General features: G+C 35.1%; 1 protein-coding gene and 1 long non-coding RNA gene across 4 annotated transcripts in view; one reads left to right on the forward strand and one right to left on the reverse strand.

Annotated features, from left to right (window-relative positions):
- The window catches only part of GNB4 (G protein subunit beta 4), a 51,229-nt gene that overhangs the window by 29,225 nt on the left and 5,692 nt on the right, over positions 1-16,312 (forward strand). For all 3 annotated transcript variants that reach the window (XM_032483883.1, XM_032483877.1, XM_032483889.1), the window contains 7 exons: positions 3,750-3,788; positions 4,518-4,624; positions 6,890-6,953; positions 8,404-8,566; positions 9,571-9,637; positions 9,741-9,942; positions 13,741-13,957. In XM_032483883.1, coding sequence (XP_032339774.1) covers positions 3,750-3,788; positions 4,518-4,624; positions 6,890-6,953; positions 8,404-8,566; positions 9,571-9,637; positions 9,741-9,942; positions 13,741-13,957 — 859 coding nt within the window. The remainder of the gene's footprint in view (positions 1-3,749; positions 3,789-4,517; positions 4,625-6,889; positions 6,954-8,403; positions 8,567-9,570; positions 9,638-9,740; positions 9,943-13,740; positions 13,958-16,312) is intronic.
- On the reverse strand, positions 5,170-8,380 carry LOC116664938. The gene is made up of 3 exons (XR_004321494.1): positions 7,915-8,380; positions 5,883-5,992; positions 5,170-5,777 (listed from the first exon to the last, which is right to left on the reverse strand). It is a non-coding gene; the product is annotated as an uncharacterized LOC116664938 (long non-coding RNA).

Raw genomic sequence — 16,312 nt, forward strand, 5'->3', positions numbered from 1 at the left:
ACAAGGATTTTAGGTTTGTCTACTGCTGTATCCATGGTGCCTAGAATAGTACCTGAAACACAGTGGACAGTGGATTTTTTTTTATTGAATGACTGAATTAAGAAAGATGACCTTAACAATGATAGTTCCTTTTCACAAAGCTTAAATCAGAAAGCCTTTTTTTATAGAATTCAGTCTTCAACTCCACTGTTTTGGGACATGGCTCAGGCCATCCCTGTCATTTCTAGACATTCTTTTCATCATAGGAAAGTGGGCTAAGTTATTCCTTGCCAAATGAGGTTTCTAAACCCACAATTTGACTAAGAATGAGAGACTCAAATCATATGTTTGTGTAACTACTTATGAACACCCTGACGTAGAAATATTCTAAGTGTTTATAAATAGGTTGAAAAGGCTGCCAAAAAGATCATGTATCCACCTCATCTTTGCTGCAAGTAGTGGCAGTCATTTTTCCCTTGCCTGAATGGAACAAGTTGTCCTTTTGGGACATTTATTCAACAAATAGTGCACGCCTCCTCTTTGCACAGGGCTAGTGCTAATAAGCACAGCTGGGAAAAACAAAGTTGAAGACGATGCTACCCTAACCTTTAGGGGGGAAATTTTGGAACAAATCTAGTAGGAAGAATTAATTGTGCTTTTTATTTTCCAGTGTATATGAATCCTCAATTTATTATTAACTGATAAACATGATTTAAAACATTTTATTGCTTATTAAACATGTTCCTTGCTTGCCTTTACTTATTTTGTTACATTGATTTTTATTTTATTATCTTCCTTTTAATAATTCTCTTCAGTTTGTGTAAAAATTTAAGATCTCTTTAAAAGACTACCCTATAATACTTAGGCATAAACAACCGATTACATGTAGGGAATTTGCTATTAATTAAAAATAAAGATGTGACTCATTACATAAAAAATTATTTCCTGACATCTTTTTCTCATAGTAGATCTAAAATATTTTATTTCTAATAGCATCTGTATACAATGTAGTTGTGAAGTATTTTAAAGAAGTGTTATGTATTTTTTAATTTAAAAAAATTTTAATTGAAGTATAGTTGATATACAATATTATGTAAGTTACAGGTGTACAACAGAGTGATTCACAATTTTTAAAGGTTATAGTCCATTTATACTTATTATAAAATATTGGCTATATTCCCTTCACAGAGTATCCTTATAGTTTATTTATTTTATATATTGTAGTTTATACCTCTCAATTTCCTTCCGCTATCTTGCCCCTCCCTACTTTCTTCTCCCTACTGGTAACCACTAGTTTGTTCTCTATATCTGTAAGTCTTTTTCTTTTTAGTTGTATTCACCAGTTTGTTTTATTTTTTAGATTCCACATGTAAGTGATATCATACAGTATTTCTACTTCTCTGCCTGACTTATTTCACTTTACATAATACCTAGCATCCAAGTCCATCCATGTTGTTGCAAATGGGAAAATTTTCATTTTTTATGGCTGAGTAGTAGTCCATTGTGTGTATGTGTATGTGTGTGTGTGTGTGTGTGTGTGTGTGTGTGTGTGTCTTCTTTATCCATCCATCTGTTGATCAACACATAGGTTGCTTCCATATCTTGGCAGTTATAAATAATGCTGCTGTGGGGTGGGGAGGATATAGCTCAGTGGTTGAGTGTCTGCTTAGCATACACAAAGTCCTGAGTTAAACCCCCAGTACCTCCACTAAGAAATAAATAAAATAAATAAACCTAATTATTTCCTCCCCCAAAAAAACCAAAAAAAAAAATTTTTAAATTAAAAAAATAGTAATACTGCTATGAGCATTGAGGTGCATGTATCTTTTCGAATTAGTGGGTTTTTTTTTTTTTTCAGACAAATACCCAGGAGTAGAATTGCTGGGTTATACAGGGGTTCTATTTTTAGGTTTTGTTTGTTTGTTTGTTTTTGAGAAACCTCCGTACTGTTTTCCATAGTGGCTACAACAGTTTAAATTCCCACCAACAGTGCACGAGGGTTCCCCTTTCTCCACATCCTTGTCAACATTTGTTATTTGTGATCTTTTTGATGATAACTATTCTGACAGGTGTGAGGTGACATCTCATTGTGGTTTTAATTTTCATTTCTCTGGAGATTAAGGATATTGAGCATCTTAAGTTGTGCCTGTTGGCCATCTGTATGTCTTCTTTGGAGAAACGTCTATTCAGGTCTTTTAATTGGGTTGTTTGTTTTTTGATGTTGACTTGTATGAGCTGCTTATATATTTTGGATATTAACCCCTTCATCGGTCATACCATTTGCAAATATTCCCTCCCGTTCAGTAGTTTGTCTTTTTATTTTTGTTGATGGTTTCCTTTGCTGTGCAAAGCTTTTAAGTTTAATTAGATCCCATTTGTTTATTTTTGCTTTTATTTCCTTTGCTTTAGGAGGCAGATCAAAAAAAATATTGCTACTATTTATGTCAAAGAGTGTTCTGCCTATGTTTTCTTCTTATGGTTTCCGGTTTTACATTTAGGTCTTTAATCCATTTTGAGTTTATTTTTGTATATGGTGTTAGAGAATGTTCTAATTTCATTCTTTTAAATTTAGCTTCCAGTTTTCAAGTATTATATATTTTTAAAAATATTTCTGAAATGACTTGGATTATATGGTAAATATCCTTCCCATCACCTCAACTTGTAGTTGCCAGAACAAACAGGAGACTCAGAACACTTGCTTTTTGCCCAGAAGCTTAGTAACAACTATAACTCTGAATACGTTGGGCTTATTAAATCAGTCTAGTTTGTTTTACTCCAGGGATACAATGAAAAATCATTTTACAATGGAATAGAATTGAGAGTTCATAAATAAAGCTGTGTCTGTGGCTGATTTGACTTTTTATTAAGGGTAGCAAGACTATTCAATAGGGAGAGAATAGTCTTTTCAACAATTGTTGCTGCGACAGCTGGATATCCACATGCAAAATAATGAATTCCTGCCTCATACCGTAGATAAAAATTACCTCACAATGGTACCTAAATACAACAGCTGAAAGTGTAGAATTCTTAGACGTAAACCTAGTTGTTAATCTTTGTGACCTTGAATTGGGCAGCAGTTTAATATGACACTAAAAGCACAAGCAACAGAAGAAAAGATAGATAAATTGGTCTTTATCAAAATTATAAAAACTTGTATGTCAAAGGACACTATGAAGAAAATGAAAAGTCAGCCTACAGAATGGAAGGAAATACTTGCAAATTATACATCTGATAAAGGTCTAGTATCTGGAGTAGATAACTCCCAATACAGCTCAGCAATAATCAAATAACCAATTTAAAAATGGGCAAAGAATTTGCATAAACACTTCTCCAAAGAAGATATACAAATGGCTGATAAGCACATGTAAAGATATTCCACATGTGTGTTTAGCATCACATTTGTATGTGATGTCCAGAATGGGCAAATCCATTAGAAAGTAAATTAGCCATCCCCCACAGATGAAGGAAGAGGGAATTAGGAGGTACAGGGTTTCTTTTTTTTTGGAGTGATGGAAATGTTCTGGAATTAGATAGTGGTGATGGCTGCACAACATTGTGAATATGCTAACCAACCCAACCACACCCCACAAAATGATTAAAGTGGTTAATTTTATGTTATGTGAATTCTATCTCAATAAACTTTTTAAAATAAAAATGATATGGGACAGTAAAAAGTATATTTCAAATCTGCATTTTCAATGAAAATATTATTTTAAATCATATCTGTAGATTTCCATGTCTAAATGTGTCACCATCTTTCTTTACTTCAGGATGCTAGGAAGGCATGTAATGATGCAACACTCGTTCAGGTAAAGTTTTGTTTTCTTTAGTTCATTTTAGTAATTCACACGAAACAGCTTGACACTGATGCAAATGACATTCAGATTCTTTTTATTAGTATTTAATTGAAAGAAAAATGAAATCTCTATTTAAATTAAACACTAATTTTTCAGATGCTGTACAAGTGCTTTTTAAAGCATATGTGTTAAAACAGAAGTCTGTGAAAAAATAAATACTATAAAAATACACAGATTCATATACTTCATGTTTCTTTTTAGGTAGCTTCTGATTCTTTTTGATACTACCTGGTTAATCCTTTTTTTTTCTTATATAAACTATTGGGAAGATTTCATTAGTTTAATTAATATTGATCACTTTTATTAAGGAAATATTTTACATGCTGTTCAAATATAAAATTGCCTTTCTTTAATTAAAATCAGAAATGTTTTATTGTTCGAGCATCTACTAAATAGATTTTTATTTGTGGCTGGCTTTTTTTTACTGAAGTTGGGAAGTATGTCTATTCTTTTTAGTTAATAGTCTACAGAAGATATTCCCACTGGAAGATGTGCAAATAAATCATACTTTTTCTTGAACAATATATGATCCTATAATGACTCTATGGAATTACTTATATTAAATTACCTTAAATCACTATGAATTTGTTTTATGTCTGCTTTTTTTGCCTGTTACTGTTTCTGCTTTATTTTCTGAGCTATGTCTAAGGTAAAGAATAATGTTCTCATCACTTCCTAAAGATCACAGCAAATATGGATTCCGTGGGTCGAATACAGATGCGAACAAGACGCACACTGAGGGGTCACCTAGCTAAAATCTATGCTATGCACTGGGGATATGATTCAAGGTTTGTACCTGCCATTTTCAAACTGTCCACAGAATTATTTTTGTTAAGAGTCATCTCTTGCTTTTTCTTTGTTTAGAAACAACTTATATCTATGAAGTGTTTGCAGAACATAAATCTAATATGAACAGCGCTTTTACTAAAATATTCATTGACACTTTAAAAGTTTAAAAACTTTTAATATGGAAAATAAATTTACCTCTCAAAAATATCCTTTATAAAATGAACCAGGAAAAATATTTAGGCTTTCTTTTCTTTGCAGTGGGGTATTATTATACTTTGTTTTTTAACATGCCAAGGCAGTTTTATGGTATATCACCCTTGAAATTTCAGTTAATAAGGAAATATTTGTTCAGTATTGCTATGTACAATTTACCAGATATTTCTATAATTATTTATTACCTAAATTCACAAAGGATGGAATTACATAAAGTAACGACATTTATTTTCATTGAATACATCTTTTATTCCCCTAACCCCAACAAACAAGTGTGTGTGTTTCAAGCATGTGGGTGCACACGTGTGCACACACACTCAGCTGCCATCTGGCTTGCAATTGAATATTTAGTCATGACGATTTACTTTGTTCATGGGGTTACAGTGTGGTCTATGCTTTTTCCAGAGTTTCTGGCAATGGCAGGGCACTCGCTGCCAGAGTGGTTGACTTGTTCCTTTAATTTGGTTCATCTAACTGAGAAAAAGGCTTAACTAAGACATTATTTAATAGAAATTGCACATTTTTCCTCTTCTTCCAGGAGAACCTAAAAATGTCACTGCGTGTTGCTAATACTTGACACATCTCGAAGTAGATGGATATTTGAGCACAGTCATATAGAACTGGTGCCTCTTGGGAGGGAATAAGTAAAATTACATAATTGACAACTGACATAAAGCTAGGCCAAGTGTTTTATTCCTTTTCTTGAAGAAGTTTAAGATAAAAAATAATCTGCCCATTGATACAGCAAATGTTTAACTCAAAACACAATCACTTGAAACAATGATAATGTTGCTTACTTTCCTTAAAATTTTCTCAAGACCATTAATCTTCTTAGAAAGACAGAAGTATCAACAAAGAACCTGTCTTACCTTGGCTTCCTACCCATTCTGATTATCCACTTATTATTTATCGTTCTTCTCAACTCAGTGCTGATGATGCCTGTTGATTTTTAAAGAATTTACTTTAGGTTCAATCCAACAGCTTACAGTTAGATCTTCGCTTTTATAAAACTTACAGTGATCACTACATAACCATGTTCTTTACCTGTAGTGAAGGGACCTGGGTGGCTGGGCGACAGGGACAGGAATGTGATTCTTTTCACTGTATCTCCTTTTGCATCTTTTGAATTTTATGCCATAGTGAAAAATAAAATTCTGAAACAGAACAAAAAATTTAGTGACTAATGATTACTTAGTCAAGAGTTCATATTTAGCCTGGCGAACAAAGCTTTCACCATTTAAGCCCAGTCTACTTTTCTAAACCATTTATCTTATTTCTTACAAACGCTATATAACTGGGAAATTCACAATTCCTGAAACACCCCCCATTTTTTTGCATTCTTGCCATGGAACATACTTAACCTCCTTGTAGAATACAGACTTTTTTTTTTTCTATCTTTAGCTTTCAAAATTCCATTTTTCAAGATGCATTTTCCTTTGTGATACTACTTGATTAACTCAATTAGCGATTATTTGTCCTTTGTTTATTTTCCTGTGGCCTTTTGTTTTATACCACTCTTCTGCCAGTTTTCACTTGCCTGGTTTACTATAGATACGTGTAAGTGTCTTGTCTCCACCAGAGGTGGCGGCCACGAGGGCAGGAGGAATAGCTGGTGTTGTATCCCTAACACTGCTTACGTTCACAGGCTCCCAGTTGATATTTGTAAACTGAATGAAATATGGTGGTTAGACCTATATGTACATACTCTATTGTCATTATATTTAAATCAATAAATAATAAACCAGTCAGCTAACATCTTCCAGAATCTTGAATAAGAACTAGAATGTTTTCACCATGAAAAAGTTGAATCATAACCAGAGACATTTTTAGTAAAATGTCTAAATTTTGCTAAGTTCTATGTTATGTTGAAATTTTTTTGGCATGCAGAATACATTTTTTTAAAGTTGGGAGAATATTCCCTGGTATCAGGTTTTTAATTAGAGAAGTTATTTTTGTCTTTTCTGAACTGTTCTACATGAATGCAATGCATAACTAATTTAAACTACTTTTTTCCTCTGAGTGTCAAATTATTTTTGTGTTTGTTCCTCTAGGCTACTAGTCAGTGCTTCCCAAGATGGAAAATTAATTATTTGGGATAGCTATACAACAAATAAGGTAGAATTTCTTAATCATTCTCTTGTATAACCTTTTATTTGGTTTCATGTCCACCAGTTCTTCCCTTTATTCTGTTACTTCGAACTTTAATCTCCTTTTGGGATAAATTTATTCCATTAATTTTAACCTAGATCCTCTCTTGAGGCTTAGTGTTTGCTTTTAATATTTAGCTCTTCTTTTTATTCCCAAGGACAGCTATAGGAATATAGTTCAGTGTGTCTTATTTGAGTCTCATATTTCATATTAGAAGACAGTGTGCATCAGTTTTACATACAAATGACTTTTTAAAAAATTCACATTTCCTAATGTGACAGCAACCCTGCGGTTTTTATTTTTGGTTGTGGGTAAGTTAGCATGTTTTCTTTGGTCCACTCTAGGCACTGATTTGTGATTCTGGACTGCTCAGAAGAGACAGTAGATTGGAGGCAAATTACATCTTGTTTAGATCCCTTGGTGGTAAAAGCCAGTGGGTCCTCCTGGTATGTCCACTAGAAAGAACCCCTGATGTAGACATGCTGAGAGGTAGTGGAAAAGCTCCAGGAAGACTCTCACGAGTCAAATACTTTTAGATTCTGTATACACTTATACCACTGTTTTTTATTAAGATTTATTAAAGATTTAGAAGAATTTATTTTGTGAAATAAACAGTAACTTCAGCCTAGTTGAGAATTTAAAGCTAGCTAAGACAGATTTGTAATATAACAGTTTTTTGATATTAGTCGGCATTGAGCATGTGTCTATCAACTGTATTTTCCTAAAACAAAAAAATTGCATTAAAAAAATTTCTTTTAGAGGTTAATGAGAGCACAGTAGTAATCACACAATGTGTTGATTCTTTGTGTGGACCATTTAGCCTTACTGTTCCCATACACCTTAAATTTTGCAACCTGACCTGCAAATGATTGGTTTTGGGTAATAAGGCACCAGACAGTGGTGTGAGTAGATCAGTGCAAAATATTACCATTGTGTTATTGGAAGGATGTAGTGCCATCTCTGTGGGAGAACCACTCTGGTCAACTTCCTCACTTGTATTGTTCAGTGTTAATGTTGGAGGAAATTCTTCCTCTTTTGAGCACTACTGCAGAAACAAAGAATTTTATTAAATTCTTTATCTTTAACATTTTATACTTAATTCTTCAAATGGCTACATTAGCATTGAAACATCCTATGTTCTTGTTCTTCTTAAAAGAATACTTTCTGAAAAAAGCACTTAAATCTGAATGATTTGATAATAATACAGGAAAAATAAGAGGCATTTTAGTATGCATTCGTATTTTATTTTTTATTTTTCTCTCAAGCCATTGCATTCTTTATGTTACTTGGCTTATTTTTTAAGGTACATTTAATTTTTGGTAGTCTTTGCTTCACGGTAAATAGGTTTGAAAAACTAATGACTGTTTTTGTAATGTTCACTTAGTAATAGTTCCTATGCACTGCGTTTGTCCTGCAGATGCATGCTATTCCTTTGAGGTCCTCCTGGGTGATGACCTGTGCTTATGCTCCCTCTGGTAATTACGTTGCTTGTGGAGGACTGGACAACATCTGCTCTATATATAACTTAAAAACCAGAGAAGGAAATGTGAGAGTGAGCCGAGAGTTACCGGGTCACACAGGTGAGCTTCACTGCTTATTGTCCTCTCCTCCCAAACCTGACTCCTCCTGAAGAATGAGCCGATGGCGGAGAAGGCGTGACCGAGTGGGCTCAGTTGGGCAAAGGATGAATGTGAATCAGCTGAGAGTAGAAAGTACCATCAATCAGGGAAATACTGACTTTTTATAATTATACCAATGATGGTCATAACTCTTTCAAAAATGGCACTATTTTTTGTAAAAATTGTAAATATATTGCAAAAAATTCAAACAATAATGAAAAATATAAGAAAGCAAACAATTTTTTGTATTCTCTGCATATAACCATATAACAATTACAAGATTTTGGCACGAGCACTTAACTATGTAGTTGAAAACATGTATTAAGATACACTTATGAAGTATTTTCCACTGTGTGATTGTGCATTGCTTTATTTGCTGGTGTGTACACTATAGTTCAGTAGTATTTGGTTAGCAGTGTTCGTTAGGAATTTATTGACACTCATCAGGCTTCAGCCTCTCTGGATTCTTGGAAATATTATTTGGCTATGCTTTTTACAAGGATCTCTATAATGGTGTTTTCCTTCCATTTGCATATTTTGAAACTGCTGAATTCTGAGCATTTGAATGCCACCTTTTTCATGAAGCCTTCACTGAGGCTTTTAAAGTAGTTTTCCAGAGTACTTAACCAAGTCTGCTATAGATTATAGATATTTGTATTAAGAAGTATCTCTCTCTCTCTTAGATAATTGTAGTAGGTGGACGGGACTGTGACTTTCTCAAATTTCAAGCTTGTAACTGTCAGAGGGTCCACCATGATGTCATTGACATAGTAAATACCTGAGAGAGTTTGTTGATAAAATTCAGTTGCAGATAACAGAGTTTGAGGTAATTATAAGTAGAACTATAGATTATACTAACAAACACTTGTTGTCTAGGTATTGTATTTTTAAAAATATATTACTATTTCATACGGTAATTGAATTAATTAGTAATGACCTAAAATTTGTTACTCTCTGTGCTGTAGGCTACTTGTCCTGCTGTCGTTTTTTAGATGACAGCCAAATTGTTACGAGTTCAGGAGATACAACTTGGTAAGTTTATTCCAGAAGAATACTGATTTGGGGGTTGAGGGTGGTATTAGAAACTAATAGTCATTAACAGTCATTAATTATTTCTATTTCCTTTTGATTATAGTGCTTTATGGGACATTGAAACTGCCCAGCAGACCACTATATTCACTGGGCATTCTGGAGATGTGATGAGTCTTTCTCTGAGTCCCGACATGAGGACTTTTGTTTCTGGTGCTTGTGATGCCTCTTCCAAATTATGGGATATTCGCGATGGAATGTGTAGACAGTCTTTCACTGGACATGTGTCAGATATTAACGCCGTCAGTGTAAGTGAATAGCATTTCTAAGGAAATTTTATTGTGCATTTAAAGTGTTGAACTCTGTAGTATGATTTTAACAATTTATCTTCAAGAATTCTTATAAATAATGTGCTCTTACAACATTGAATCCTCAAATAGAGGTTTTTTTTTTTTAATGGAAAGGTTTTAATCCATAGACTTAGGTATTTATTTGTAGGTGACAGGAATAAATTTTATTTCAACCCCATAGAGAGATAGATCATCTTTTTTTGGGGGGGTGGATTAGGTTTATTTATTTTTGGAGGAGGTACTGGGGATTGAACCCAGGACCTCATGCATGCTAAGCATGCTCTCTACCACTTGAGCTATACCCTCCCCGGAGATAGACCATCTTGAGCAAACAAGCAGATCATGAACATCAGCGGTGTATTCAGAGGAGAATAAAGTCCCATATCTCTGCGGTCAAAGGGAACTACCCAAGGGAAGAACAGTCTAAAAGACAGGCAACTGCTAGTGTAGAGAGTATAGCTTTTAAAGTCAGCCAAACCCCTTAGTTCTGCTGGGAACTAGCCTTGTGAGATAAGGTGGGCTACTTAGCCTCTGTGAACCACACATTCCTCAGTTTTAGATTTTTTCTTTTGCGGGGGGATCAGGTTGGTTGGTTTGTTTATTATTCATTTATTTATTTTTAATGGAGGTACTGGGGATTGAACCCAGGACCTTGCATATGCCAAGCATGAGCTCTACCACTGAGCTGTATCCTTCCCCTCTCTCAGTTTTTAAAATAGGGATAATGCTACTACCTACATCAGAAAATGGTATGGAGACTAAACAAAACTATATTGGATGCTCAGTAAATGGTACGGATTTACCATTACCAGTAAAAGGATAGCCCCTTCACATTTTAAAAAAAACAAAAACAAACAGGTAACCACAGATGGATTAATTAAGCCAGATGACAAGTATTTGAGGATGAACTAGTCACATGTGTTTATAGTTTAAAGCTAAAAGGGCATTATGAATGACAATCAGAATGATTTATCAGTCAGTATTGAGGGGAGGGGTCCTAAAAAGAGGTGGGGTACTGCTTGACTTAGGTAAATTGTCCTATCTGGATCAGGTGCCAAAATGTATAGATATGATGAGACTTTCCAAAAGCAACGTAATTGCTAACGGTTCTGTATATAAGATATACTCTTAATTTTGCAAGAAGATATTTTTGGGGAAAAAATGTTTTTTATTTATCAAGCACATGTTGACCAAAAACTCAAAACTAAGAGTTTTTGTGTAAATGAGTTTAGGGAATTATAGATGTAGCAACAAAATCAGTAGAAAAATAATTATTTATTAATAGCTGGGGGACAGCTGCTTAATTATTAAGAAAATTAAGTTAGATCCTCATACTGAATGCTATGTATCAAATACATTCCAGATAGATAAAAATTAAGATGTGAAAAATGAAATTATGAAAAAAGAAACCAGAAGAAAATATAATTGAACATCCATTAATAGACTCAAGGGGAAGGACTTTATTCATAAAAACAAGGAAAGAAATCTAAAAGAGAAGGATAAACAAATTTGACTACATAAAAATTGAAAGTTGTTTATAGATTTAAAATTTTTTTAATTGAAAGTCAATGTACAATATTGTGTTAGTTTCAGGTGTACTACATAATGATTTAACATTTGCATAAGTTATGAAATGATCACCACAATAAGTCTAGTAACCCTGTTTCCATGCAGAGTTATTACAGTATTGACCATATTCCTTCTGCTGTGTATTACATCCCCACAGCTGATTGATTATACAACTAGAGGTTTGTGTTTCTTAATTCCCTGCACCTATTTTGCCCACCTCCACCCCCTCCTTGCAGCCCGTTTGTTCTCTGTATCCATCCATGAGTGTCTTTTTGTTCATTTTGTTTGTTTTTTTGATTCCACATATAAGTGAGATCATGTTTTTGTCTTTCTCTGTCTGACTTATTTCACTTAGCACAATACCCTCTAGATCCATCCATGTTGTTGCAAATGGCAAGATATGTGTATTTATACACACACACACACACACATATATATATACACACACACATATCACATCTTTATCCATTCTTCTATCAGTGGACACTGAGGTTGCTTCCATATCTTGGCTATTGTAAATAGTGCTGCAGTAAATATGGGCTGCATGTATCTTTTCCAATTAGTGTTTTTGATTTTGGGGGTAAATACCCAGAAGTGGAATTGCTGGATCATATGGTAGTTCTCTTAATTTTTTGAGGAACCTCCATACTATTTTCCATAGTGGCTGCACCAATTTACATTCCCACCAACAGTGTAGGAGGGTTACCTTTTCTCCACATCCTCACCAACACTTGTTATTTCTTGTCTTTTTGATAATACAGATGTGAGGTGCTACCTCATTGTGGTTTTGATTTGCATTTCTCTGATGATTAGTGATGTTGGGCGCCTTTTCATGTGTCTGCTTGCCATCTGTATATCTTCTTTGGGAAAATGTCTGTTTGGTCCTCTGCCCATATTTTAATCAATTGTTTTGTTTTGGTTTTGATACCGAGTTGCATAAGTTATTAGTATGTTTTGGATATTAACCTTATTTCGGATATACTGTTTGCAAACACCTTCTCCCATTCAGTAGGCTGCCTTTTCCTCTTGACAGTTGACAGTCTGCTTTGCTGTGTAAAAGCTGTCTTGTAGTTTGAGGTAGTCCCATTTGTTTATTTTTGCTTTTTTTCCCCTTGCCTGAGGAGACAGATCCAAAAAATTATTGCTAAGGTCATTGTCAAAGAGTATACTGGTTATGTTTGCTTCTAGGAGTTTTATGGTTTCAGGTATTATTACTTTTAAGTCTTTAATCAGTTTTGAGTTTATTTTTATGTGGTATGAGAAACTAGTCCAGTTTGATGCTTTTGCATGTATTTGACTAGTTTTCCCAACACTATTTTTTGAAGAAGTTGTCGTTTCCTCATTGTATATTCTTGCCTCCTTTGTTGTAGCTTGACTGTATATTTGTGGGTTTATTTCTGGGCCATCTCCACTGTTCCATTGATCTGTGTGTCTGTTTTTGTGCCAGTAACATACTGTTTTGTATGCAGCTTTGTAGTACTGTTTGAAATCAGGGAGTGTGATACCTCTAAAAAATTGCTTTCTGTTTTTTAAAAAGTAAGCAATATTAGAAAGCAAATGATAAACTATAAATATTTGCAACAAAGGAAACATTTGTATTCTTCATTTTATTCCTGCAAAGAATATTTTATTTTATTTATTTTATTACTGACAGAGTAATACAGATGACCAATAGATAGATGAAAAAAGTGATTTCCTCTTTTGTAAAGTGTCTGAGAAAGGGGATTCACAAACTAATAACTCACAGTTTTCTTTACTACTTTATAACCTAGCCTAACTGGAATGACTTTTGTTCTCTTTCATGAAAGGTTTCCTATTTCTCATAATGAGATTTTTGGAACATTTCTTCTAAGAGTACACATATGTAAATAAATTCTGTGAATAGCAGTGTTTAAATGTTCTAGTAAGACACATGGAGTGCCAGGGCCAACACTTAATGAATACTTGCTCTGTGCTGAACAAGGGTTTGGGATTTTGCATGTATTATTTCATTCAGTCCTAACCAGCACTCAGAATCTGAAACTAAGGCCTAAGTGTTCAAGAATCTTTAGTGCTTTACATCATTCACCTGGTAAGAAGCCAAGTTGGAATCTGAACCTAGGTCTGTCTTAGCCTAGAGTCTGTTGTTACACTGCCTCACATAATTTCTATATACATCGATGGAATAAATGTTGCTTTTCCTTCTAGTTTTTCCCAAATGGATACGCCTTTGCCACTGGCTCTGATGATGCCACTTGCCGGCTCTTTGACCTTCGTGCAGACCAGGAGTTACTGCTGTATTCTCATGACAATATCATCTGTGGGATCACTTCCGTAGCCTTCTCAAAAAGCGGGCGTCTCCTGTTAGCTGGCTATGATGACTTCAACTGTAACGTGTGGGACACGCTCAAAGGAGATCGTGCAGGTTAGTAAATAAGTCCATGTTAGGTTTTGATTTTGTCAGGAAATGTGAAAGGGCTCCTGTCACTTGTTTTCGGGGCCTCCTGGACACCCTGGGGCCATGGGGAACGGTAGCCTGGCTCTTCTCATTCATGGTCAATATTGCCTCAACTTTGAGTGCAGTTCCCGTCCATGAACCATACTTACATTTACGTTTCTGTTTTCTGAAGAGTTTTATCTGAGTTTATAATATTTTCTTGTTTGGTAAGTTTTGACATAAAGATGAATAGTGAGTATCATTTAGGGTGGTCTTTTCCAAATTACAGTTTCCCTGTAACCTGACAGGAAATGCTGTAACTGTTATGGACCATGACTTTTTGCCTTCAATCTCATCTGGGATGGGACACAGAACCATTGTCTCCCCTGAGTCCCATACTCCGAGTCCTCCTCTGCAGCTTCCAGAATATTAGCATCAAGTCATCCTGGGGACTGTCATTAATAACACATTACACAGGGTGATGTAAAAATTTTTTTGGAATAAAAATTATACTCAAGGAATCAAATAGTTTTGCATGACTTGTTACCAGAACACAGCAGTCCTCTGACCCCAGCTCATATTTTCTGCTCCCAAAGAGAGCTTTTAAGTATTTACCTCCATACCTTTGAGTAACATGCCTGTATTGGTTTTTTTTAAAAAAACACTTTACGCATTATCTGTTGAGGGTTTGGCCTTGACATCCCTCCTCCCACCTCAGTGCCCATCTTCCAGTTTTTCCTGTGTAGTGAATTTTGTTTAGAACATCAGTGTTGGTGTAATTACGACTTTTTAAACAGTTCTTACTGCTGAGCAGTGAGGTATATGCTGTGTGACTCCTTTGCTATGCAGCTTTTTTTTTAAACATTTTTAATTGATTTATAATCATTTTACAATGTTTTGTCAAATTCCAGTGTAGAGCACAATTTTTCAGTTATACATGAACATATATATATTCATTGTCACGTTTTTTTCTCTGTGAGCTACCATAAGATCTTGCATATATTTCCCTGTGCTGTACAGTATAATCTTGTTTATCTGTTCTACATTTTGAAACCCCATTCTATCCCTTCCCACCCCCCGCCCCCTTGGCTATGCAGCTTTTTTATATTCTCTAGGGTTAAATTAATTATTTGGCTTACACCCTTAGTCTTAATGTACTTCTCACTAATTAATCTTCAGACTTTCTGCCAGTTTTGTTATCTGGGAATGGACCCATTTTTACCGTTCTGGGTATTCAGTGGAGCTTTTCAATCTGGAAACTTATTTATACCTGGTAGTACTGGGAATTTTGAGGGGTGTATTTAATTGGTTGCATTTTTTCCCATTATCATTCTCTTTGTAGAACTCCCATTATTCTGATGTTGGAGTTTCTTAGACTTTATTATATTTTCTGTTTTCCGTCTGTCGTTTTTGCTCCATGTTCTGAGAAATCCTTGCCTTTTCTTTCCATGACTCTTGTGTTAAACTTTTGTTTTTTCATTTTTGCTACCATCTTTTTGAGAGGTTTTTCTCTTAAGGCACCCATTCTTTTTTTCATGAGTAAAGTTTTTTGTTTCTTTGAGGTTGTTAATGAAAGCCTTTTTTTGAAGTTTTCTTCTTTTGAGCATAGTCTTTTGTGTTTTGCAGGTTGCCTTCCTTCCCCCTTATTTTTTCAGTCTCCTGTCAAGCATATTTCCTTAAAACTCTGGTGATTCTTAGCTTCTTACTCATGCTAAAGAGGGAGGCGCTGAAACTGGGAAAGCCCTCTGCACGTGGTTGGGTGTCCTGGCTGTGGCCTCACTGCAGGGCGATCCTCCCAGGCTTTCTTTGGGGAACCTCTGTCCGATCTTACGGCCTTTCCCCTTGGGCCAGCTGTGTTCTCTGAGGTGGAGCTTCTCCTTTTCTTCCTGGAGTATATAAGCTGACTGGACAGTTTGGGGGCTGACTTCAGGAGGAAAGCTGGGTGCAAAAACAGTAGCAAGTAAACCTTCCTTATTCCCCATTTTCAGCAGTTTGACCAACTTGAACTCTGCCTGTTTTCTTCCAGTTAAGAGACCCTCTGTGACTCTCTCCAGCAAGTTAAGTCTCTGGTCTCATGCTCTAGGGCAGAACCATCAATCATCTGACTGCAGAGTGAAGACCTGGGAGTCTAGCTGGTTCCTGGACACTTTCTAATGCAGTCTTAGTTGGTCCTGTCTTTGCCCCTTTCTGGTTCCACTAGCATCTGATCCTTCTGGAGGTTCTGCAGTATAGTTTTGTTTCCTGGCTTGCCAAAGCATTTGCTTTGAATTCAGCATTTTGGGGTCCACTAACAGTCACTGCCACATAGCTCACAGAACTTTGCTGTGTTGCTTGCTCTCAAAT

This window comes from Camelus ferus, chromosome 1 (assembly GCF_009834535.1).
Source record: "Camelus ferus isolate YT-003-E chromosome 1, BCGSAC_Cfer_1.0, whole genome shotgun sequence".
Classification (NCBI taxonomy): Eukaryota; Metazoa; Chordata; class Mammalia; order Artiodactyla; family Camelidae; genus Camelus; species Camelus ferus.